This window comes from Danio rerio, chromosome 8 (assembly GCF_049306965.1).
Source record: "Danio rerio strain Tuebingen ecotype United States chromosome 8, GRCz12tu, whole genome shotgun sequence".
NCBI lineage: Eukaryota > Metazoa > Chordata > Actinopteri > Cypriniformes > Danionidae > Danio > Danio rerio.
In genome coordinates, this window is record NC_133183.1 from 50,630,487 (window position 1) to 50,656,929 (window position 26,443).

Here is a 26,443-nt window from a genome sequence, read left to right on the forward strand (position 1 = left end):
TTAAAATATTTCCCAAATGAAGTTTAACAGAGCAAATAAATTTTCTTTTTAAAGTCTTTTAATATTTTTTTTCTTCTGAAGAAAGTCTTATTTGTTTTATTTTGCATGCGCATGTTTTAATTAATTTTTTTACAAAACATTTTAAGGTCAAAATTAAAAGCCCCTTTAAGCTATTTTTTATTTGATAGTCTATGGAACAAACCATCATTATACAATAACTTGCCTTATTACCCTTACCTGCATAGTTAACCCATTTAACCTAGTTAAATCGTTAAATGTCACTTTAAGCTGTATAGAAGTGTCTAGAAAACAATCTAGTAAAATCGTCATCTTTGAATTATAAGGTTGTATCTGACATTTTTTGGCAAAATTGAGTTATTGACATAATCTTATTAAATGACAACTTGTTTACATTATGAGAATTTTTTTAAGTTGTTTACATTTTAAGACATTTAAAAAAAATAATAATGAATTAATACATAAAAATAATGTTACACATATACTGTCTGCAATGGAATGAAAAACTTTGAAGCTCAATATCTTGAAATCATTCAGAAAGCAGATAGAACCTTATAATTCCAAGGTGACAAAATATCATTTATTGTCATCATGGCAAAGATAAAATAAATCAGTTAATAAAGATGAGTTATTAAAACTATAATGTTTAGAAATTTGTTAAAAAAATCTTCTCTTCATTAAAAAGAAATTGGGGAAAAAATAAACAGGAGGGCTAATCATTGAGGGGCTGGCTAATAATTCTAACTCCAACTGTATCTGCCAAAGCCGCACACCTCCATTGGAAATAACAAACCTGCGTGTGCGAAAGATGTGATATGTGAATGGCCCCATAAGTGGCTACACTTCTTTTTACATTCAGAAGATACCTTCACTTCCAATCCTGCACAAACATATTTTTTTTCACAGCAATATTTTTGTTTATACCCTTAATAAATCAAAGTAATGTCCGTACTTGAAGAAGCAAGCACTCTCAACAGCAATCATTTCACCTCACGTTTTCCAGCAATTTAAAAGTGCATGCTTATTAACTGACGTTGCAGCAGAATATGGTATTTAAAAGAAACATTTTTTTTTTCTAAAAAGTATATTTGTAAAGTAACTAACGCAATTACACTGACTTTAGTAACTGTAATCAAACTACATCAATTGAAAATGTAATTTGTTACATTGTGCTCCCCAAAAAATGTAATTAGAATACAGTAATGCGTTACTGTGAAACGTGTTACACCTAATGCCGAGTTCAGACTGCATGATTTTCAAAGTAGTTGTGTCATGGATGTTTTTACACTGTATGACCATCTGGTGTAGCGTTCCGTCAGTGCTGTGTTTACACTGCAAGATGGATTAAAGACAGGAGATTTCACACTGCATGACATATATAGAAAGAATATTGATATGGAAACAAAGCAAAGTCACTTAATATATCTTTTATCTATTAACTACATAATGAGAAAGAGATCTTTAGTGGAGTAGAAAATGTACGTATTTTGCTCACCTGGCTTTAAAGGGAAGTAGCAATTTCTCTCAAACTTTTTTTCTTTTTCGAGCCAGCTATGCTATTGCTCAGTTGACTTGTCAAACAGACACAGGTGTGCCAGACAAATTTACACAAGTTGTTCCTCCATTTCTTGGGTCTAAATAGACCGAAAATAAGCGCTTTTAATACATATTAAGCACTTCTACCCCAGCCTCCCGCTGGCCTGCGGATACCCATACTAGTGGATGCTGCTCTCTTATTGGTTGTAGGTCGTTGCCGATGTTATTTTCAATCAGAACACTTTTCACACAGCATGATTTAAAATCACAGACAGATCTATCTATTTAGCATGCCAAATATCTCACGGGTATCGCAACTCATTCTCTCAGATTGCGTCTTTGATAGTGCACCGATTTGCCTGTGATTTCAGGCATTTGTCGCCAATTTCTCAAAACCTGTTGCCGAGTCAAATTCGGGGCTAAAATCATGCAGTGCATAACTCTGTGAGTGGCACAACCAAATATTGCATATAGAGAATATAAATGTTTTATTCTAAACTTGTTTGTTGACTATGTACAACTATATTATAAACCAAATCTGCATCCAGCAGCTCATATGGTGTGATCATACCAATCAGATATTTGAGGTCAGGTTTAATTTTAGCAGTGGCGGCAATTCAGAAGGCTAGCATTTTAACACAGTTGTTTTTTTTTTTTGGTAGGCTAGGCTTAATTTTATTAAAGTAATAAAATAAATGTTCAGTGTAAAGAAAGAGAAAGAGGTGTGAAAAGTAGCACCCCATGACATCCTGCTATGCAGCCATTTCAAGTTATAACACGTTTTAAATGCTTTAGCATGTTGGCTTTAAAGATGATTGACCTATAAAATAATAATAGGCTAAAAACAATAGGATAAGAATGTGGTGGATTTTTAAGTGAAGTTTATTTATAAACTATTTTCGAGAGGATCCAATGCTTATGATTGACCACGACTGATGCCGCATATGATTCACCAATTGGATGATTCTTAACTAACTGTAAATAACCACAATCCTACTTCTGTTACCTTTATCTTAAAAAAATCCCCCATTCCACCGCTAATCCTCCTCCCTTTTCCTTGATAGTGTGGCATGGCGGCCCAGTGGTTAACACTGTTGCCTCACAGCAAGAATGTCACTGGTTCAAGTCCTCACTAGGCCAGTCAATGTGTCTGTGCAGAGTTTACATGTTCTCCCTATACTCGCCTGGGTTTACCCTAGTACTCCAGCTTCCTCCCACAGTCCAAAGACATGCAACAGGTGAATTGACCAAACCAAATTGCCAGGAGTATATCTTTCCATACCAACCCCTAATTTGTCATTAGCCATGACTAAGCAGGTGAGTTTTCGAGAGCAACCTGAGCTCAAACTCCCATTTGGCCCTGCAAATGGGTGGGAGCCCCAGGCTTGAAAATTTTATAAGCTCAGGGCTCTCTCCCAGGTCAGCATGCTAAATAGGCCTTATAATCAATCATCAGCTAAGTGAACTCTTGTAAGCAAAAAAAAAACAAAAAAATGCCTGATGCCTATTTGTTGTTGGTCAATCCAAAAACTATTTGAAAACACAAGAATGTGAACAAATGATAAATGAACGTTCACTTTTGGGTGAACTATCCCTTCAGTTTATCCCAAACTAATTTTCTCCTTTTATGTTGTCATATTTAATCAACCGAAGATGTAATAGCCATAACAAAACATAAAATTATGCAACACAGACATTAAATCCTACTTAACTCACCTCTCAAAAAATGACACAATCACTTAATGTTTACAAGACCAGCTAATGGAGGCTGTTTGTGTTTCCACATTTCCCGGCTGCTCTGTTTTTCTTTAGCGTAAAGAAAGAAAGAAAATATGCAAACTTCAAACCTCAGCTGCTACTCACAGCAGGCCTTTCAAGACACAAAAATTGTATTATGCAAAAAAATAAATAAATAAATGGCAAGAAGATGGATCTGACAACCCCTCTGAATGCACTACTTTCATGAGATTTGTCGTTCACTGGCTATTTCGCTCTTTTGGATCAGAATAAAAATGAGTTATTCTAGTTGTTCCAGGCTCTGCGAGGCTGTGATAATGGATTGGAGGCAATGTTTCTGTCCTCTACCGTCTGTAATGACTGCTGTCAGTGAATTAAACATTAGACTTAACTCATGCCAAGGTGACAAATGTCTAGAATGGTTTTTATTCCAGTGAAATAACCACTTATCCATGCTTCTCTTTTTCCTAGAAAGGAAAGTTAGCAATTCATCTTCATTTCTCCTTCTACAATGCTGGTAATTTGTAAATAGAAAACTTTAGGATGAATACTTTAGTCTTTAATTAGTGTGGTGTGTATTGGAACATTATAATTATTCATGTAGTGCTTGCTTTTCTGAGTTTCAAATACAATAGTGGAATTAAAAGGAGATATTATTAACAGTACATTCCCAGAATGAACACATAATACAAATAAACTGTATTGAAAATGCTGCTTTACCTGAGATGATTGACGCCAGGCGAAATGCATCTGAATGTCGGTGAGGCGTCATGGGTTCATAAGGAGATGGCTCATAAAAGTCTTCACCTAAAAAGAAACAATACAAACTATTAAGATACATATTAAGAACAAACAAACTGTACTAAACTCTTCTTTTTTTAAATGCACTATGCATCAATAAACATTTCATTTGCTAGCTAGTGTTTTGCTAGTTACTGAAAAATAGTAACTACAGTAGTTACAATTACTAGTTACTTTAATGAAAAAGTAACTCAATTGTTTTATCGATTACTTGTTACTTGTGCCCATTAATGCCCTCATAATGGCACTTATGTGCTGCATGGAGAATATACTGTTGATCAACTTCACAGTTTGAATTCATTTGCATTCTCACAACTAAACACTAATTTATTTAAGTCAGACTAGCAGTATAAAAAAATGAAAAGGTTTTGAAGGTTCAATCCTCACCTAAACCAATACATTACACTCTCGTAGGCACAACTTCAATCTTTCATCAGATGTCCTAAGTTTGTTTATACAGAATATGTTTTTATTTTTGACCGTAAAAATGTACTAGCCACTGATTGATTTTATGACTCGCCAAATAACGACCATGGTTCTATCTAAAAAAAAATATATATATATATATTCATTAATGTTGTACTGAAAAAGAAATAAATAAAACATATTAAACACATTCAGCATGAGTAAACTGACAGTACTTATTATTATTATTATTATTATTATTATTATTATTAGTATTACTACTACTATTATTATTGTTTATTTATTATTATTATTTTTTTTTTCACTTTTGGGTGAACTAGCCCTCTAACTCTTAACCTAGTGCAGACTAACTATGCTATTTAACTGGCTGTGGACACTACATGGTGAAAAGATGTTCTGTTACTCTTGAACAAAGTTGAGATTACATAAAAAAACCAAGGAGTGTGTGAAGCATGTGCTTGTCAAAATGTAAAATTATCCCTTGTCTTTTTTTCTGCCTGTCTCTCTCTTGAGCTTTAATCCAGACTTTTAAATTCACAATCATACCACATGATTCACACACCTGCATGCTAGCAGGGGGCACTAGGGTCCTCTTTTCTGTTGAGGAGTGTGGATCATGGGGGTATTTAAGCTGTGTCGTTTTCATTTTATCATATGGTGAGCTCCACGGTAACACAGCACATTTTGGGGTGGATGGGCTACATGTGGACATGTGCACAAGTAGACATGTGATAGAAGATGGCGTGTGTCTTCTGAAAATTCTCTAACTCACATTAGATCACTAACATGGAACAGTCCATATCAAATGTCACTCCACCTGCTGACTGACTGTCAAGGATTCACTCTTCGGTGAGACAGACAGATAGAATCTAAAATGAACCAAAATGAACACGCCACAGCATGAAATGTCTGGCACAATTTAGTTAAAAATCAGTTGCAGCGTTATGTTTAACATTGATTTTGTCATTCTAAATGTATTTCTGGTTATTATTTTAAAGTTACAATAACATGCAGATATTGTTTGAGATAGTATGGGGTTATTAACAACTAAACCTCTAAATAAGTATATAAACAAACAGTTTAAGATGTATTTTATGTTCATGTAGGTTTATGTACAGTACAAACTATTTCAAGGAAGGTTAATATTGTCTAACTATACACATAATGTTTGGTAACAAATAAGTACAAATGGCACAAGCCTACCGTATGTTTATAATAAGTGTGGAAATTGTGCAATTACTGTAACAGTGTAACATGCATATTAAGTTATAAATATATATACACAATTGTCCTAAAGAGGTCAAATTACTTTATTTTTGAGAAATGTATTCAATTTTTAAGATCACAAAAAAAAAAAACATAGATTGTGATTTTAAAATTAAAGATATGATCACGATAGACTTTATTTATCATTTCAATAATACATTGATTAATTTAACCAGGCAAAATGTTATCATGTAATTGACACTAAGGATTCTATTTTATTGATCTAGGCGCAAAGTCCAAAGTGCATGCTGCAAAAGCATTAAGGGGATGTCCGAATCCACTTTTGCTATTTTAAGGATGGAAAAATACGCTCTACGCCCTGACACATGGTCTAACAGGGTTGTGATTATTCTCTTAATGAGTTATGGATGTGTTTTGAGCATAATGTGCACTAAACCAATAAGAGTCTCATCTCCCATTCGGTTTAAGAGTCAGATGCATCGTGCCATGGCGTATTATTTACATGGCTGACTTTGTAAGTGGAAAAATGGAATGGTTCACTAGCGAGAAAACCGTTCCATCTGCAGCAGAGGATAAAGAATGACCCTCCTCCATTCAGCTTCTTTGCTTTTCCCTTTACTTTACTTTTATTCTTTACTTTACTCCTTTACTTTTGTGGATGAGGAAACAGTGTTGTACGCAATCAAATCATAATCCTAAGTGCAAAGATTTGTTTCAAAACTATTTCTAGATTCATCTTTAATTTTCCAACTACTGGATAAGTGAACAATAATAGCAAAGTTTGGTCAAAAAACTGAGTTATATTCAAACACGTCATATTCTTATGATCCATATGGTGATGCATATGTCTCCAAAACCTGACAGGTGGACAAATAGAAACTTGTTTTTATTAAAACAAATATAAAACTGCATATAATACCACTAATAATACAATTATACAAAAGATAATTGTCATGAATAAACTGAAAAAGCCCACCGAGATTAAGGCATGAAGGCAGTGGTTTTTATATTTATGTAGAAAATAATATTTTTAGTAATATTTTAATCCTTTAATTTTTTTTTATCAGATGTAAAGCCATTTGCTAATTGCTTTCCTTCATGTGTGTATTAAGCAATGTGTATGCGTTTAAAGTGCACACCTAATGGCAATGTCAGACTGCATGATTTTCAAAGTAGTCGTGTCACAGATGTTTTCACACAGCTTGACTATCTGGGCTAGCGTTTTGTCTCTGCTTTGTTTACACTACAAGATGGATCGGCGATAGGGGCTTTCACATTGCATGACTTTATGACTTTATTTAATCGCAGACAACTTCGTCCAAACTACGTCTCACAGCCAAAAACACGCAGTATATATTTTGTTATTATCTACATAATGAGAAAGAAGCCTTTAATGGGCTAGAACATGTGCATAATTGCTCACCTGGGTTTGAAGGGAATTAGCAATTTCTCCTAAACTTTCTTTTTTAACTTTCTGTATGAAACGTCAAACAGAAACGGGTTCTCCTGGCAAACTTCCACTAGTTTTTCCTCCATTTTTAAGTCCAAATAAACTGAAAATGAGCACTTTTACTCCCCCAACCTCCCGCTGACCTGCAGGTACTACCACACACAAGTGAATGCTGCTCACTCATTGGTTGTAGGCGATCGCCAATGTTATTTTCAGTCAATTCATTTCACATGACATGATTTGAATCGCCAACAGCTCCAGATTTTTAGAATGCCAAATATCTCACAGGTATTGGCGATACATCAGCAATTCTCTCAGATTGCGTCTTATATCTTATACATATATTTCATTCTGTGTGGTTGTCACTCACATGCATGAGCACCGATTTGCCTGTGATTTCAGACATTTGTTGGCGATTTCTCAAAACCTCTCAGCGAGTTAAAGTCGGGGCTAAAATCATGCAGTCTGAACTCGGCATAAAACACTCTGTGCTGGACTATGGACCAGTTTTCAGCTGGTCAATTGCAAAGTCTATTTTAGTTCCTTAAAATAGCAACGTGCCAACAATGCGCCTTAACAAACCCATAGACTGGCACACCCATGAGTCCACAAAGCGATGCAAATAAATTTGCTATTTAAGTAACGTGACACAAAATGGGAATATTAGGGTTCCATTGGTCTGGAAATTTGCCTTATTCCGCTGGTTGTTTTATAGGGTCTATAGTAACTAAACTGAAGAAACATTGATGTATATTTTTCTTAGTTTAAGGTGTATATTGTGAAATTTGCAATGTAAGTCTTTAATGAGGCAACAAACGTGCATGTTTGTAATGGGGCAGCAGACACATGTAGATTGCTGAATATAAGTGTTCAAAGCACGTTTATGCATCACGTCATATTACTAAGGTCCTCCTTTGATTTTCTGGAGTGAAATAATGTTAATACAATTCACCTGATTATACAGCGGTTGATATTCATTTGTATCCGTGTTATCAAATACATTAGTGCATAATACATGTGTAATTGTCAGGAAGAGAGCGTCAAAGCAGGCCTCTTTAATATTCATGACCATTCCTAATATAGTCAAAACAAGTCATATCTTATTAGAGCCACTTCCTAGGGTTGGAAATGGTCCTGTAAAAATGCTTCAGGCTATTTCTTTATCAAAGTCACATTTCTTATAGTTAGATATCAGAGAACAATTTAACATATTGTACAGAAAAATTTATAACACCTTTACATCTAAGCTTTGTTTTGTGTCTTACAGTGGTTAATCTGTTGAAGTCACTCAAGGTCTTTAGTTTTTGACAAATTCTGGTAAACCCTCCAGCAGTTCAGAGCCTCCTCTTACATTAACGCAAACATGAACATTTATGTCATGACATTGACCTTTTCTCATCTTATTCTCCCAAAACACAATCCTTCCCACATTACTTTTACCCGTATACTCTTACTGCATGTCAACAATGGTCTCTGATCTGTGTCTATTTTGATATTTCCCTAAGTAATTTTATCAGAGACATCTGAAAAGTTGATACTTCAGAGCAACATGAGAACTCCTTGAAATATCCCAAACTGTGACTAAGCGACCTAAGCGATCCCCATCTCCTCTGAGACTCTGTCTTGTTTTTTCATCTTTGTTGTGACTGAGCAGTTACGTCTGAGCTCGACAACACAAAGCCCAGCATGAAGCAGTTTTAAATAGCACTTACTAAACGCCCAGAACACACGAATTAGCATATGTCCTTTACCGAGTGACATTTCAATCTGAATAAGAGCTCCATCTTTCACTCGCCGATCCTTCACCTGCAATCATCGCGATGTGAAGTGAACTCTGATGGTCATTTGGAGAGACAGTCTATTACCTGAGTCCACAGGGAGTCTGTCTTTGTTTTCCCCCCACGCATCTTTCTCCCTCGCGCACTCTGTCTCTTTGTCTCTGTTATGTGTCTGTCTGTTTTTGTCAGTAGGCCCAGCTCAGGAGAGCCGAGGTGACAGCTGAACAGACAAACGTTGTCTGATGGCTTTCTACTACAGACTCGCACTGTAGCATCAGCTGAGAGATGCCGAACTGCTCTCGGCTCTCACAGCTGCACGGAGACAGAGCTGGCAGGGTTTTTAAACATGCGTCCCACTGCAATTCAGGATGCTGCTTTATTTTTCCGGTTCACACTGTGAGTGGACATAAGAGAGGAAAGGGAGCAAAAATAACACTGGCTACTCTAGACAAGTTTCTTGCTAAAAATGATATTTTTTCCCACATGGTGCTTGTCATAAATCACATATCATCCATGTTTTCAAACAGTTAATGATTATTTTAGGTTACAAACATTTAAATTTATATACTAGAATATTGTAATATTCATGGTTTGTTAAATACTCACTGATGTCAATACAATGTTTACAGTGATGATGTAATGATATACAATGTGTGCTGTTCATATCAGGCAAACAATTTTTGGTTACTAGGATGCTTACTCTATTCTTCTCCAGATAAACTAACACTTACTTTCATGTATTTCAGGACAAATTGATTAATTAACATGTTCAATGTAAATCCAGCAGCTCTAATCTCTCCACTGCAGCACAAGCCATCATACACCTTTAGAAATAAAGATACATGAGCTGTCACTGGGGTGGTACCTTTTCAAAAGGTTCACATTTGTACTTAAAGGGTACATAATGGTACCTCAAAAGTATATACTTGTACCTAAATATTTTAAGAGGAACACTTGTACTTTTTAGGTATTACTTGAGGTATTAATATAGACATTTTAGTTACAAATGTACACTTTTTGCAGGGCCGTAGCCATCCTGGTAAAAGGGGTGGTTCTTTTTCTCAAAAAGTGGACCTTTTTGCAGCTATACACCGCAGTTTCTATTTAACTATGAGATTTAAATACTGCATTTTAGTGATTTTTTATTTTATTTATTTACTTTTTGCTGGATTAGCTGGTCAGATGTTATCATAGCCACATTTTTGATGTGCTAAAAATATTTCCTAAAAATTGCAAAAAAAAAAAAAATTAAAACAAGACTTATTTCTTCTTATTATTTTTTTTATTTATTACATCATATGTCATTAGGAAAAAAATAGCAATCTGTTAAAATTTTAAAGTAAAAAAAAAAAAAAAAAAAAAAAAACTAGCCTACTGTCATTTATAGACAAAAATAAACTGGTCAGCACATTTAACTGTCCTCAGTTATAATTTGGCCATTTCAATAATAAATAATTTAAATAATAATAATAATAATAATAATAATAATAATAATAATAATAATAATAATAATAATAATAATAAAAATATTATTAATAATAATAATAATACAATAATAATGAAGTCTTCAGAATTTTTCTACCCTCTTTGGTAAAAGTACGTTTCAAAATTATTGGAAATCAACAATAGCCAAAATATATTCAAATTAATTTAATATGGTCCGCTTCTGGTGCTTCACACCTTTTTATTGCTTATTTTATTTCAGAAATAAGGTTTAAGATTTAGAATAAAGTATCCTGTAAAATGTTTTTTCCATTTAAAAACAACACAGTAGTGAAAGAAGACTTCTCTTACATGAGATTATAGTCCCACCAAAGTAACAGCTGAAGGAGGATTCCAGTTTGTTCTTAAAGCCTTTTTCAAAGGATTATTTTCATTATTTATGATGGCATGGCAGTCAAAATAAGACAAATAAGCTCATGTATGGGACAAATTCTGGACCTTTGTATGAGAGGGGTGGGTCTTTTGAACCATCCGAACACCCCTGGCTACAGGCCTAAAAAGTTAAACATGTTTTATGCTTATAGTAAACATGTTTTAATAGAATTTTGGCTGTAAAAGCACACTTACAGGTATATCAGGTGCAGGTCAGATTTTCTCCAGGTCATAATTTATTTTGTTTATAATAATTTTGTCCAAAAGATGATTATACCTAACCAGTTTCATCTGGAATGCATCCCAGATCACCTTCTGAGGTGGTTTGAGTGATCAGATTTATACGATCGGAAATTCAGAATAAAATGAATGAAGGGACCAAACAGCCTCAAAAACACGTGACTGAATTAGCACATTTTGCTGTGAAGTGACATGACAGCTGAGGACTCCGCTTGTCATTATGCCTTTATCGGACAGTTATTTTATAATATGATGGCAAAAATAGGGAAAGGGAGGTCATGTACTGGACAAGTCAATAAATATACAGGACGTCCCAGCTAATGCGGCAGTTCTATTCAGATGCAATTGAGTGAAATCAAGTCATGTGCTTAAATTTATGTAAATAACTTTTATTTGACATTTTTTTGTTATACTAAAACGTTATGTACAGTCAGGTCCATAAATATTAGGACACAATTCTAACATTTTTTGGCTCTATAAACCGGATTTGAAATGGAACGAACAAGATGTGCTTCAACTGCAGACTGTCATTTTTAATTTAAGGGTATTTAAATCCAAACCAGGTGAATGCTGTAGGAATTACAACAGTTTGCATATGTGCATCCCACTTGTTAAGGGTCCAAAAATAATATAATGAGCAGATAAAAGGCCCAGAGTTAATTTCAAGTGTGCTATTTACATTTGGAATTTGTTGCTGTCAACTCTCAAGATGAGGTGTCAACTCTCAAAGAGCTGTCACTATCAGTCAAGCAAGCCACCTAAAAAAGGCTGAATGAAACAAACCCATCAGAGAGATAGGAAAAACATTAGGTGTGGCCAATACAACTGTTTGGAACATTCTTAAAAGAAAGAACGCACCCGTGAGCTCAGCAACACCAAAAGACCCAGAAGACAACAGAAATAACTGTGGTGGACTTTCCCTAGTGAAGAAAAAACCCTTTACAACAGTTGGCCAGATCAAGAACACTCTCCAGGAGGTAGTATGTATGTCAAAGTCAACAATCAAGAAAAGACTTGAGGGTCAGAGACAACAATCAAGAGGGACTTGAGTGAATACAGAGGGTTTTCCAAAATATGTAAATCACTGGTGAACCTCAAAAATAGGACGGCCAAATTAGAGTTCTAAAAAAGTCTTCACGGTGCTGAAACAACGTCCTATAGACAGATAAAGACAAGTTCAACTAGTACCAAAGTGATGAGAAGAATATAGAGAAGGAAAGGAACTGCTCATGATCCTAAGCAGTGAAGCATGGTGATGGTAGTGTCATGGCGTGGGCATGTATGGCTGCCAGTGGCTGCTCATTTTCAGCGAAATACTTCAGAACCCATTGGACAGCGCTTCACAGTACAGATAGACAATGACCCTGAAGCATACTGCAAAAGCAACCAAAGAGTTTTGGAAGGGAAATGAGTGGAATGTTATGCAATGGACAAGACAATCACCTGATGTAAATCTGATTGAGCATGTATTTCACTTGCTGAAGACAAAACTGAAGGGAAAATGCCCCAAGAACAAGCAGGAACTGAAGACAGTTGCAGTAGAGGCCTGGCAGAGCATCACCAGGAATGAAACCCAGCATCTGGCGGTTTATTTGTTTCGAACTTCAGGCTGCGAATGACTGCTAAGGATTTGCAATCAAGTATTAAAAAGGGAAAGTTTGATTTGCAATGATTTTTTTCTGTCCCATTATTTTGGGCCCCTTAACAAGTGGGAAGCACAAATGCAAACTGCTGTAATTCCTACACCGTTCACTTGATATGGATGTAAATACCCTCAAATTAAAGCTGGCAGTTTGTAGTTAAAGAACATCTTTATTGTATTTCAAATCAATTGTGTTAGTGTACAAAGCTAAAAATGTTAGCATTGTGTCTATGTCCCAATATTTATCGACCAGATTGTATATTTCCTGAAGAAAACTATCAATATATTATGAGTGAACAATCGGTGTCTGAACAAAACGTTACCATATAAGTGGCGATCTGTTCCAATGATGATATTAACCTTTGACAGCAGCTGTCTGTTTAAAGGGGCATCACAAATAAAAGATTCCATCACTGCCACAGGCCTTTAACCAAGCACGTGTGCTTTTTTTTTAATTAATAGAAGAAAAGCTTATTAATCCAAAATAGAAAAGTATTTTATATTTAGGAAATTTGTGTAGACAGAAAAGTACACATGGAGGTTTTAAATCCAAGTTAGTGTCTTGTTAGGCAATGTTTTCTTATTAAAATCTTATTATTTCCTATTATTTTAAAGAACGCCTGATCAAAGTAGGGCTTACCTATATGACGACGCAGTGGCTTTGCTTTCCAGTTCTCTATATAGATCAGTGGTTCTAACGCATAGTTGAGAATCCAAATATCAAATATTTTACAATTTAAGTAGGATGTTTGTCAGTATTTGCAAGAAAAAAAAAAAAAGAGAGAAAAATAAACAAAAACTGATTAATACTTAGATCATCATGAGTTGTGGTGTGTCACATGTTAAAAACTGAAACATTGCCATGGAAAATTTAAAGTGATTCTTTTTAAATAGCAGTCACAAGGGGCTCAAAAGGGGTATTTAAAATGCACAAGTGAAAGGGTTAACTGCAAATTAAAGTATACCCCAAAATCACATCCAGTATATTTAAGCATGCCTCTTTTGCACAAGGGCAGAAAGAATAGAGATGGAAACCCAAGACTCACTTTCAGTGACAAGAGTCTCTTGTTCAGTCTCTTCTCTTTTTCCAGTGAGGAAGTGTGGTCTTCAACATAATCAGAACAGATGTTACTGTGCTTAAGTGTATAGATATGGATGATCAGACAAGTGCTTCTTACAATAAGCATATGGTCTGTTTTCCTGTCTGTTCAAATTTTAACATCATGAATCATAAAAAAAGTGACACTTGGAAAACATAATTTCATAAGGTGTCATGGTGTCACAGTGGGTAGCATGATCGCATCACAACAAGAAGGCTGTTGGTTTGAGCCTCGACTAGGTCAATTGGTATTTCTAGGTGGAAGTTGTATGTTTTCCCTGTGTTCGCGTGGGTTTCCTCCGTAGTGCATGTGTGTGAATGAGAGTGTATGGGTGTTTCCCAGTAATGTGTTGCAGCTGGAAGGGCATCCACTGCATAAAGCATATGCTGGATAAGTTGGAGGTCCATTTCACTGTGGCGACCCCAGATCAATAAAGGGACTAAATTGAAAAGAAAATGAATGAATGAATAATTTCCGGTAACACTTTATTTAGATGGTCCATTTGAGTATTAGTAAACTATCTATTTATACTGACTCCTTCAACAGACATTTAACTGACTATAATAAGAAAGTATATGCAAGTACATGTCAACTTACACTAAACCTAACCCTAACCTCAACCCTAACAATCTACTTATAATCTGAGAATTATTTGGCATTTATATGCAATGTAACTTTCATTAAACAAACGTACTATCAAAATAAAGTGTGACCTAATGACTGGATGTTTGCAGAAAGAAATAACAAACAAAATATCTATCTATCTATCTATCTATCTATCTATCTATCTATCTATCTATCTATCTATCTATCTATCTATCTATCTATCTATCTATCTATCTATCTATCTATCTATCTATCTATCTATCTATCTATCTATCTGTCTGTCTGTCTGTCTCTCTGTCTGTCTGTCAGTCTGTCAGTCTGTCCGTCTGTCTGTGTGTCTTTCGTTTGTTTGTTCGTATGGATGGATGGATTGTGTATGCATTTATTTATTTGGTTGACTGGTTGGTTAAAGGAAAAATAGTTGGCACGTAGTAAACTGTGAGATATGAAACCTTTAAACAAATAGAACAGCATTTTTACCCGCAACAAATGTTTGAATCCATCCATTCATCCATTCATTTATTCATTCATTCATTCATTCATTCATTCATTCATTCATTCATTCATTCAAAAATAATTATTGCTAAAAATTGAAACTTTTTTCTCAACTTCATGACCATCTAAATCTGTATATTTTAGTTTTTCCATCTCTTGTACTCAACATGTCTGCATTTGTTGGTCACACTTTACAATAAGGTTCATTAGTTAATGTTAATTATTGCATTTACTAACATGAACAAACAATGAACAATACATTTACTACTGTATTTGTTCATGTTAGTTAACGTTAGTTAATGAAATTACAGCAGTTCATTGTTAGTTCATGTTAACTCATGGTGCATTAACTAATGTTAACAAGCATGACCTTGAATGTTAATAATGCATTAATAAATGTTCAATTAGGATTAATAAATGCTGTCCATGTGCTGTTCATGATTAGTTCATGTTAGTAAATGCATTAACTAATGAACCTTATTGTAAAGTGTTACCCATTTGTTTTATTACAGTCCAAAGATACAATTGTAAAACATAATTTTAGAGTTAAAATAGCTTCTAAACTTCTTAGTTGATAAGAAAAAATGCACATAAAATATGATGGACACAATTTTACAAAACACTGAACAAATTCCAGTATGCACATGAAAAAAGTAAAGGGATTTTGTTGTGAGAGACCATGTGATGGTCAAAATGTTTAAATAAACAAACCAGCAAGCTGAGCACGTTGTAAAACATCTAAAATTTTGTTTCGGTAATTCTAAAACACCTTAATCCTTCCAGTATTAGTGTTATTATAGTATTAATTACTACCAGGACTGTAAAGAGCATCTGTGCTCTGCATCTGATGCCATCAAACGTCAATACGTGTTCAATGCATGTCAGCATCGTCTTCTGAGGCACAAGTCATTTATTAAATAAGGAAAAGATTCACGCAGATTCTCCTTCCTTAATAAAATAATTTTTTACACAGGATATTTGGTGGCAGTTAATCAAAGATTTTGTTTGCTTCGACCCATTGGATACAAACGCTGCTTTATTCGCATGTCTTATGCGATATTCCTATTTTGCACATAAATGTAATTTGCAACTTTGGATGTAAACATAGCTACTGGCATTTTGAAGGCTTTAAAATGCTGTTGAATACAGTTTTCCAAACATTTATTTATTTATTTTTTAATTATACAATTATCCATGTAAAATTCGATTTTGTGAAAAGGCAACATCATGTTTATTTTATGACTACTGTATTGATCTTATTCCACAATGCGGAAGCGATGGTCAAACTACTTCCTCTACAAACAAATGTGTTTAAGACTTTGTGGACAAAGTAGAATACTATAATGAGAAAACATCAGTTTGCAACATCAAGCAGTGTAGTAAGCTGTTTTAATTTTCTAGAAATTAGTAAAAGTTGTGAAAGTGAATAGAACCGCAAGTCTCGAGCCAAATAGATTCAAATGGCTACCCCACACTCGTACGTGAAGAATGCCAATAGTCATATTTGAGTTTTTGACAACAAAAAAAAACAACAATTACATTTTCTTAAAAAAAACAAAAAAAAAAAAAACATTGCCATCTACCTGTCTGTCATGCATAATACAGGATTTATTTTTTTTATTATTATTTTTTATAAATCATGTTCACAGATATCTGTTAACGGAGATCATGGTTGTCTGTGCATGTTTCTGCTCAAACCTATACAATTTATACTGAATAAACTGTATCCAGACATGAATCTAACACCATACATGTGAGATTCATCCTGTATTTTCATTTGCTTTCACAGTTTTGTCATTTCTTGCTTCAGGATATGTTAACCATTAAAAAAAAAATCCTGAAGTGAGGAAGATGAATATATAAAATCTCTCCTGCACAGGGAGTGAACGCTTTGATGGATGTTTGTTGAACGACCATAACCGTAAAGAATCATTCCTCCACAGTCTACGTTCCACCTCAGTCTGTTCATTGGGAAAAAACTCAACACTTAATCGATGAGCACAGTATAATGGAGGAAGTAAGCTCAAGAATCGACTGCTCTGTTCAAAGAGGAGTTATCACAAAAACAAAAAAAACACATTTGAAGTCAGGTTTCAACTGCTGCATAATTCGCCGGTGAAGTTAGTCGTAAAATAACAGGAAGATGATTTTTTTTTTTGGTGGAACAAAACAATAACAGGAGAGCAGAGCAGATCCAAATAACAGCATGGTTTGCTTCACTGATGCATGCTGGATAATTGCTTTTGTAGAATTGTTTCTAAAATACCAGAGAATGAGGCATTATTCTTACACATTTAAAACATGTTTGACCTATATGATAGCTAAAAACAACATTTTCAAATAATAAAGTTTTTAATATATATTAATACATATTTTAAACATGAGTGTTTTGTGTAATATAGCTGTGTAATCATAAACAGCATCTTTGAATGTAGTATGCTCAAAGGTAATTGCAAAGGGAGACATTGGCTTTTACAGTGTTAGCTAAGCAAACCCTACAGCGAACGAAGTTTGGAGACTACAAAAAATACATCTAGGTTAATGACATCATAAACCCATCAGGTCAGTGTTAATTTTGTTGACGAAAAATTTCCGTGATAATTTTCGTGATAAACAATTTTCTACCGACTGGAACTAGACGAAAACTAAATAAAAATAAAGTGTGATGACGACAACTATGACAAAAATATACTGACATTTTTGTTGACTAATAAAACGAATTAGAATGTGATTGAGGATGTATTTTGGTAAATATTCAATCAGGATTAATATGTGTGTAATGCATGATGCGCGCACACACACACACACACTTTTGAAACTGATCCACAGTAGACATGGGATGCAATTATGTCATCATCCACTGGGGCGTCTGTCTGATTAAACTATGTATAATGAGATGGCAACAGCTAAGAAAAAAAACAAGAAGATTTACGTTTGATGTCAAGACAAAAATACCGTAAACAACATGGGGAGGAAAAAGCTGAAATAAAAAACGGTCACACTTTACAATAAGGTTCATTAGTTTTAATGTTACTTAATGCATTTACTAACATAAACAAACAATGAGCAATACATTTACTACAGTATTTGTTCATGTTAGTTAACGTTTGTTAACTAACTTGTTAACATTTAGTTAATGCACAATGAAATTACATGACTTAATATGTCTCTTTTTACATAATTAAAAAAAAAAAAAAGCTCTACTGTATCCCATTGGCTGTCGCTCAAGAAAGTAGCTCTTTAATTGCCTAAAACTGAAGGATTCCCACCTGGTCTCCAATGATCGCTGTCGCACGCGTAAAACGGATTTCGCTGGAAGTTGCTTCCTCTCCGTTTAAATGAACAGTGGCTTGTCGCTTTGCCTCTGCAAGCCTCTTGTAGCGTGAATAAGTCTTAACACCTGGAGTGGTGTTTTAAAGGGAGGCACTGCAGGTGAAAACCTCTTAAATTTGAGAATTGGGTTTTTTTGGCTTTTTACAAAGGGTTTAATAATGTTTTATTTATTTTTAGGTTTGATTTTCTTTTTTACATCCAAAATATACTTTGACATATTTCTTTTGTTGCACTTTATCAGTAATTGTTTCAGTTTTCAGTAAAGGGCTTTATGTACAATTAGTTTTTTTCTATTATATATATTTTGTATAGACCCACACACACATTAATAATATTGTGATGCCTAAGTGCTGCAAAAGTGGAGATTTATGCTTTAGTAGAAGAGAAAAAAAAACTTACTGAAGAAAAAGGCCTTTTAAACATATGGGGCTCTATTTTGATGGTCTATGCGCAGAGCGAAAAAGGCAGGGCGCAAACACTTTCAGGGCGTGTCAGGACGCGTTTTTGCTAATTTAAGGACGGGAAATCTGCCTTGCGCCGCGGCGCATGTTCTAAAAGGGTTGAGTTTATTTTCTTAATGAGTTATAGGTGTGTTTTAAGAATAAACCAATTAGAATCTTATCTCCCATTCCCTTTAAGAGTCAGCTGAGTGCATTCGCTATTTACAGGACGCAAAGTAAGTCTAAGTGGAAAAATGAGCATTTCACAAGCAAACAGTTACAGTTAACAGTTTTTTTTAACAGAAAACTGTTAAACAGAGCATCTACTGCGTGAGAATGAGAGATAATGGATCACTTTCGCTTTTGGATAGGGAAACCTTTAAGCACAGACATCAATTAGTCTATAAATAAATTCTTTTGTTTGTTAAGCGCAAATATTCATTTCAAAACTATTTCTAAATTCAGTTCTAATTTCCAGCTAACGAATAAATGAATAATAATAGCAAAATGTGCTCAAAAACATGAGTTATATCCAAAAACACATGCTTTGCCCCTTATGGTCTAAAACCTGACAGGTGGGCAAATCTAAGCTTGTTTTTAATAAAACAAATATACATATGGATATAATAAATAATAATGCTAATAATAATAACATTATACAAAAGCAAATTGTTATGAATGAACTGAAAAAGCCTCCCGAGATGAAGAAGACATAAAAGCAGTGGTTTTTTTATATTTATGTAGGCTAGAAAATAATATGTTTTGAAATATTTTAATCCTTTATATTTATATTCTATATTTATTCTTATTATATACTATATATATATCCTTAATATTTAAATTTTTTCATACGTAAAGATATTTGCCTATTGCTCTCTTGTGCGTATTAAGCAGTGCGTACGTGAGGTTCAACTCTGCGCCAGAGTTTAGACCGGGTTAGTTTTGGTCTAATGAAAAATCTATTATAGATTCTCAAAATAGCAACGCGCCAGCGGTCCGCCTCAGAACGTCTTCTTTTTTAGACCAGAACGCCTATCGGCGCAAAAATGAGCGCTAATGCATTTGCTATTTAAACAGCGTAGTGCAACGTCTCAAAACGACTCTTGCGCCAAGCTGAAACTACCAAAAGACTATTGCGCCACGCCTTGCGCCACACTGCGCCGGGTGTATGATAGGGCCCATGAACTGTAACTGAAGCTATTAATATTGTGTGACAAGAGAAACACTTCAAAATGTATTTTGGATAATGTCCTTATATCTGACCTTAAAAAAAAAAAAAAAAAAAACACAGATCAGTTACAGTACAAACACTAGACATCACAGTATTATCACAGAGTAATACATTAATTACACCCAAACTTACCATTTTCATGCTTTTTGAGTTTACAGTAAAAAAAAAAAAAAAACAGATCTGATGGAACAACCTTGTATGTTAGGGTGTAATTTCTGACATATTGTTATTATTATTATTATTATTATTATTATTATTATTATTATTATTATTATTATTATTATTATTATTATTATTATTTATGTAACAAAATCATTCAAATTGTATTTTTTGCAGTACTTTATCAGTTTGTCTGTATTTTTCATTTAAAATACATAAAACATGACAAGAAACAAGAATGTATTCATCCACTGTTCAAACTGTGCTAAAAATGTATGCAAAAGTGACTCATTTGCATATTTAAAAACACTTTACAAAACACGCAATATAACTAAAAATGCTTGCAATTCATAATATAATCACTCATCTAGGGAAGCATGGTGATAATTTAGTTATTTTTTTTAATCATTACTTATATTCATGTATTTATAATTATTATTATTTTATTTTATTTTTTTACCTGGAGTGCCATTCCTTAAACAAGACATTCCTCTTTCATGCTGTCAGTAGCGCCTTTGTTCATGACATTGATGCTTGGGACACAAACTGTGTCTAATAAGCGGTAGCTCTCCAGTTAATACTCCATTAGGTCAGCAGGAAACAAGTAATTCAAGCAAAGCAAGCACTAATGTCCCTAAAGCATCAGCCAAGACATTCAATATCAGCCTGACAGAACAAGAGCTTTGATCCTGTTCCAAAAAGACACGGGATACAGAAAGACACTGTGATTTAATCCAGAATATCCAATAGTTTATTTTAGAGACATCCTGTTAGGCTACTTATGAAGATCCTGGATTTACATACAGTTAAAGTCTAAATTATTAACCCTCCTGTGTTGTTTAATGAAGAGAAGGATTATTTTTGACATACTTTTAAACATAATAGTTTTGATCACTAATTCTCATAACTCATAACTCATTTATTTTGTCTTTGCCATGGTGACAGTGCATACTATTACTTTGCAAGATACTAATTCTTAGCATTAAATACCATTTAAGGACTAGAAATAGGTTCATTTGTTAATTAGTCAAGTTAGGCTGATTATTGAAGTTATTGGATAACTTTGAATTGTTCTGTAACCAAATAAATTAATTAATTGTAAGGGTGCTAATATGATTGACCTTAAAATTGCTTTAAAAGATTAAAACTGATTTTATTAACTTAACATGACTTCACCTGAACATAACAAATGTGTGTTTTCTACATTTGTGTTAACCTGGAAGCGTGAGACTCTGAGACGGAGTGTGGATCCATGTGCAGTTTATTATGGATCATCGTACAGGCAGAAGGTCATCAGCAGTCGCGTAACAGAAGCATGAGGGTGATCCAATAATCGTAGTCAGGGTACAGGCAAAGGTCAGGAAACTAAACATAAACAAGGCAAGGAGCACTGACAAGACTACAAACAAAACACGAGAACCAAGATATATGGAACACGCAAACAGTTCTTAATCGAAAACCAAGACTAAGCAATGTATGTGTGTGTGGGATGTATAAATAATCCAGGAATCAGTCCAGGATGTGACACCAGCGATGTGTGTGTGCTATCAGTATGAAATCAGGAACCGGTGTGAGTACGGTGCATGCTGGGAATAACAGTTTGTTAATATGGCGTGCTTGTAGTTCTCAAGCAATCTGGAGTCCCTAGATTGCTGGTCATTGTTACACATTGTGTATTATTTTCACAATGAGTATTAAATAAATTAAAATCAAATGAATTACTAATAATAATAATGTCCCATTTAGTTTTTAAACAAATTTATATTTATGTTGCTCTTTAAACTGCACAGAAAATAAAATTAACTGCAATGAAACAAAGTGTAAATATGTCAAACAAATTATTTTATTAGATTTATTTTACTCCAGATGGTAATCAAAAAAAAAATTCTATTTCTTTTTAATGACAAACACAAAAAGCAAAGGTGGTAATTAAGTATTTATTATAGTATAATTAGCAATTACTAATAACAAAATGCTATAGTATTAGTGATACGTAAACAAAAATTAAAAACTAAAGGCAAAACAACACAAAAACAACTACACAACATACAGGCTCAATCTGAAAATGTACCTCTTAAATGCATTTCTGAAGATGGCAAATTATGTAGTCAGAGGAATGTATGGCTGCATTTCGTCTTTAAAATGCTCACTGTGTACGTCGGAGGATTTGAGAAGTAGAGCGGAGTTGATTGCAACAACAGGGTTCGAGTCCGGTTCGAGATAGCAGGTAGGAAAAAAGCCAAAAAAAAAAAAAAACAAGTAAACAACAGGGTCAACATGTGCTAAAATCTGTAAACATGGTAAAATAAAAATCAGGCTGCTGTAAAAAGTTTTTTATTTCGGGATTGCTTTTGAAAACACTGTTGGTGGGGTTTAGGGAAGATGGGTTGTTGCTGATCAATCGGTGCTTTTTAAAGCACTGTCTGTTGGGTTTAGGGATGGGTTGATTGGAGGGATAGGTTGGTCAGTCAGTCAGTTGACGGCAGTCTCTTTTAGATTTATGCAAGAACATCAGTTGCAATAGGCACTTGCGAGAGAAATTTGCGATCTCAAAAAGTGTACACAGCGGCCTCTGATGGATTTGCGAAAACAAAAAAGAAACGTAGCTCCTATGACATATTTCACACTCTTCAGAAATGTATATAAAGGTACATAATCAGAATGAGCCTGGATTAAAAATAAAATATTGAAAAAGCTTTTGAGCAAATAAAAAATATCTGTAGAATAAATGCTAACATCCTGTACAATTCAAGTGGTCTCTTTTTTTCATATAGCTTTACAGTGTCTACAGTATATAGAAGAGGGAAACATCCCAGGCTACACAAAACAGGTTATAAATAAAAATCTGAAACAAAACAGGTAAGACCTACTGAGCTAAATTCATGGGTGCATTTTCATTAAATTGCTCTTATAAGGAAACTTGTAAGCTTAAATTAATAATGTTGACAAAAAAAGTCCTGTGAGACGACTGAATGAACCTCTAACACAGCTGCCTATTGTGTGTCAAAAAATCTGTGGATTAATTAAAGAAGCAAACTTCTGTTTATCAAGAGCATTTAGGCACTTCAGCCAAGGCTTCTCGAGGGAAATCAAGATGGTAATTAGGAGTAAAGATCAGAGTTCACAATAAATAGTGCAGTGTAACATTTCCTCAGAAAAACACACAGGACAGAGGGACAATAATGACCTGCATCAGTAAACACAGCCAGAAATTTGTTAAACCTTAACCAAATCCAGCACTGCCGTATGAATCAAGTTGTACTTCAATACGAGTAAGGCATTGCAGTCTGTTTTCCAAGGATTGCATAGGATTTCCCAATCTGTTTGGTTTTCCCAACTGAACTGTCTTAAGTTTAAACATCAAACCAAAAATGTGTTCCCTTTACAGGATCGGTTCACTTCACTAATGAACATTTCTTGTTTTTTTTCGCACCACATTATCATCCAAGACACTAATTTCTTTTCTTTAGTGAAAAAAAAAAAAAAAAAAAAAAAAAAAAACAGGCAGAATTTGTTTTGTATATTAGACTTCTGTGGATTTAGTGGTTTGGTTTGAACTTTCAAAGAGTTTCAAGGCAACATCAAAAGGCTGTACATAATCCCAGGAATGGAATAAGGGTTTTACCAAGCAAAACAACCAGTAAATTGTCAGGGTGAGCCTTAAGGCCGCAGAAGAATGAACTGAAATTATGTCAAATGACGTTCAGTTTAACAAAATCTCTCGAATCTAAACAACATTTGAACACCTTTCAAAACATTAACAAGCGCCACACAAATACACTGGCGTGGAGTAGCAGAGCTGGTACAGTTGTATCTGCACCTCTTTGCAAGACGTAGATGGAGATCAACCAGGCGAGGGTGGGATTTTCTAGAACATTATTCTCATTTGCAGGCCTCAGGTAGTCTCTATGCATATGCTGACTCCCAGAGCTTCAGGGATTTGGAATGTCTGCAGCACAAGAAGCCAACCTCGTCTTGCAACATATTTTATGAGTTTACACACTGGTGGTGCCTTTGAGTGTCTGTCCACTACAAATAGAAAACAATGTAAAGATATGATGCAGTGATGCTTATCAGGGAGAGGGATGTTTGCCAAATGTTTATGAACTGCTTTTATCTTTTAGCTACCATTGTTATAAAGTATGACACATTTGAAATCTCACCCATTCCAGTGTGGGGGTGTTGGAACATGTTTAAAAATGGTGTACCATCAATCAGCGTTTGCAAAATTTGTATATTAGGGGTTTTACACATGTCTGACATGTTTTGTAGTTGATTGATTGATTGATTGATTGATTGATTGATTGATTGATTGATTTAGGGGGAGGGGTTTATTTATTTTCCTGAGGATATTGTAAAAGAACAATTACTATAAAAAAAAAACAAAAAGAAAAAAACAATAAATCCTAGCAATTATGCAGTAGTGAGTTTCTAATACTAGCGTTAAAAGGATGCACACTGAACTCACAGCACTGTGCCATTTTCATTGTTTTGTGTTGCTTTGTTATATTTGTGTTAAATCAATAGTTTTGACTTTAAATGTGTGTTTTTTTTTTTTGCTGTTGTTTTTTTTGTGTGTGTTTTTTAAATGGGAATCGTATGCTTACTAGCGACAGTATAAAACAGTATTGCTACTTTAGAAGATTTCAGACATAAGAAATATTGGATAAGTGGAGCAAAACTACACAGAACAACTGGATCTTCCATAGTTAAAGGAGTTTGATAAAAGGCATGCAACATTTTCATGCTAGAAAACATGTTTTTATGCCGGAATGTACGTAATTTGCTGATATGCTGCAATGGCTCCTTTAAAGGGCACCAAGGTTATCCTTCTTTTCGAGATTAAATATGTATTTTGTGTCTCTAGAGTTTGTCTGTAAAGTTTCAGCTCAAACAACCCATCAATTTTTTTTTTTTTTTATTTAGGTGGCGTTTTTTTGTACTGCGCCTTTAAGGCTAGTCCTTCACGCCCACCGTTTCCACTTGCCTTACAGCGTGCCTTAATCTTCCCCCTCGACTGCCTTAGAAAACAGACAGAAAGGAAGAAGATCTCACGTACCGTTTGTGAGAAACACTACAGTAAGAACTTTGCCAATAAGTATGTGATTTGTTGTGGAGTTACAATAATGAGTCACACACAATGTCGTAACAAAATTCACGCGCACACACACAAATTCACACACACACACACAGACACACACAAAGCATGGACCCATTGGCGCGGGCATGCACACACAGACAGCACGCGCATTTAGCTTTGCTCTCTTTGCATGCAAATGTGACAGGAGGAAACAGGTTAATATCTACTGCTGTATGAATATCTGTTATGTTAATGTACAAAATAAACCTGATTTAATTTCCGCAAACCAGGATTGAAGCGTTTTCTTTTATAATTGTTCTGACACGCGGCTGTGCTGATGAAGTGAATCTTAAGTAAATCACTGTGATTCATCACGCACACACACTGTTTAAAACATTTTAAACTTGTAAAACTCACTCTTGATCACATTTAATAATGATCGATGATCCTAGCAAACGAAACAAACCTTTTATTCCTGGTTGTTTTGCGCACGTCCTGTCTTGATGATATGATTATGAGCGTTACTATGGAGACATGTTAATAAGCAGCTGTCAGTCAATTTGGTGGGCGGGTGGACCGCACTCCTTCGTCAAGTCACGGTCACTCTGAAATCCCCTCCAACTGGTCCACTGTTTTTATGTTGTTAAATTGAAAAAAAGGACTGGGTGTGTTTATATCACCCCAATATGATGGTCTATACACTATACCTGTACACATGTCTGTCCAAATTTTTCACCAAAGGTCCCCTTTAAATACGAGATTAATGTAGAGGATTATTACGCTCTCACCACTCACAACGCTGAAGGCAGACAGCGTTGTCACCGGGACGACCAGAGCGAACTTGGACGCTGGTCACCTTCAGGGTAAATGCACAGTTAGACTGTCATGTTAATATTTGCATTTAAAAACTGCACTTCCTGGGTTGTTGTATACCTGTTAACAGTTTGCTAATCGTGCTGTTGTGCTAAGGGCCCTTACAAAACAGTCTCAAAAAAGTGTTATGGTACTGTTCACCATTTTGGTACTTCTGTGGAGTATAATGTAATCAAGCCATAATGTGAACTTTAGAGCTGCACAGCATCATATTTAATTACCAGTTATAGAGTGTTGAACAATACCAAGCTCTTTCCATTTATTTATCATTATTTAGTTTGTGTTTTGCTTTTTCAGAAAAAAAAAAAAAAAAAAAAACATTAAATAGGAATCTCACTCATTTGACCTTTCTTTCTTTCTCTTTTTTTTTCTGTTTGCGGCAAACGGAGGGAAATG

The 26,443-nt window shown here is 34.6% G+C and overlaps 1 protein-coding gene and 1 long non-coding RNA gene across 2 annotated transcripts in view; both read right to left on the minus strand.

The window, feature by feature from the left end:
• Positions 1 to 26,443, minus strand: part of gfra2a (GDNF family receptor alpha 2a) — a 179,849-nt gene that overhangs the window by 120,227 nt on the left and 33,179 nt on the right. Inside the window, exon 3 of the mRNA NM_001017996.1 lies at positions 4,012 to 4,098. Within this exon, the coding sequence (NP_001017996.1) occupies positions 4,012 to 4,098 (87 nt within the window). The remainder of the gene's footprint in view (positions 1 to 4,011; positions 4,099 to 26,443) is intronic.
• LOC141375910 (uncharacterized) lies at positions 12,073 to 16,478 on the minus strand. The gene is made up of 3 exons (XR_012384723.1): positions 15,426 to 16,478; positions 14,917 to 15,102; positions 12,073 to 14,730 (listed from the first exon to the last, which is right to left on the minus strand). It is a non-coding gene; the product is annotated as an uncharacterized lncRNA (long non-coding RNA).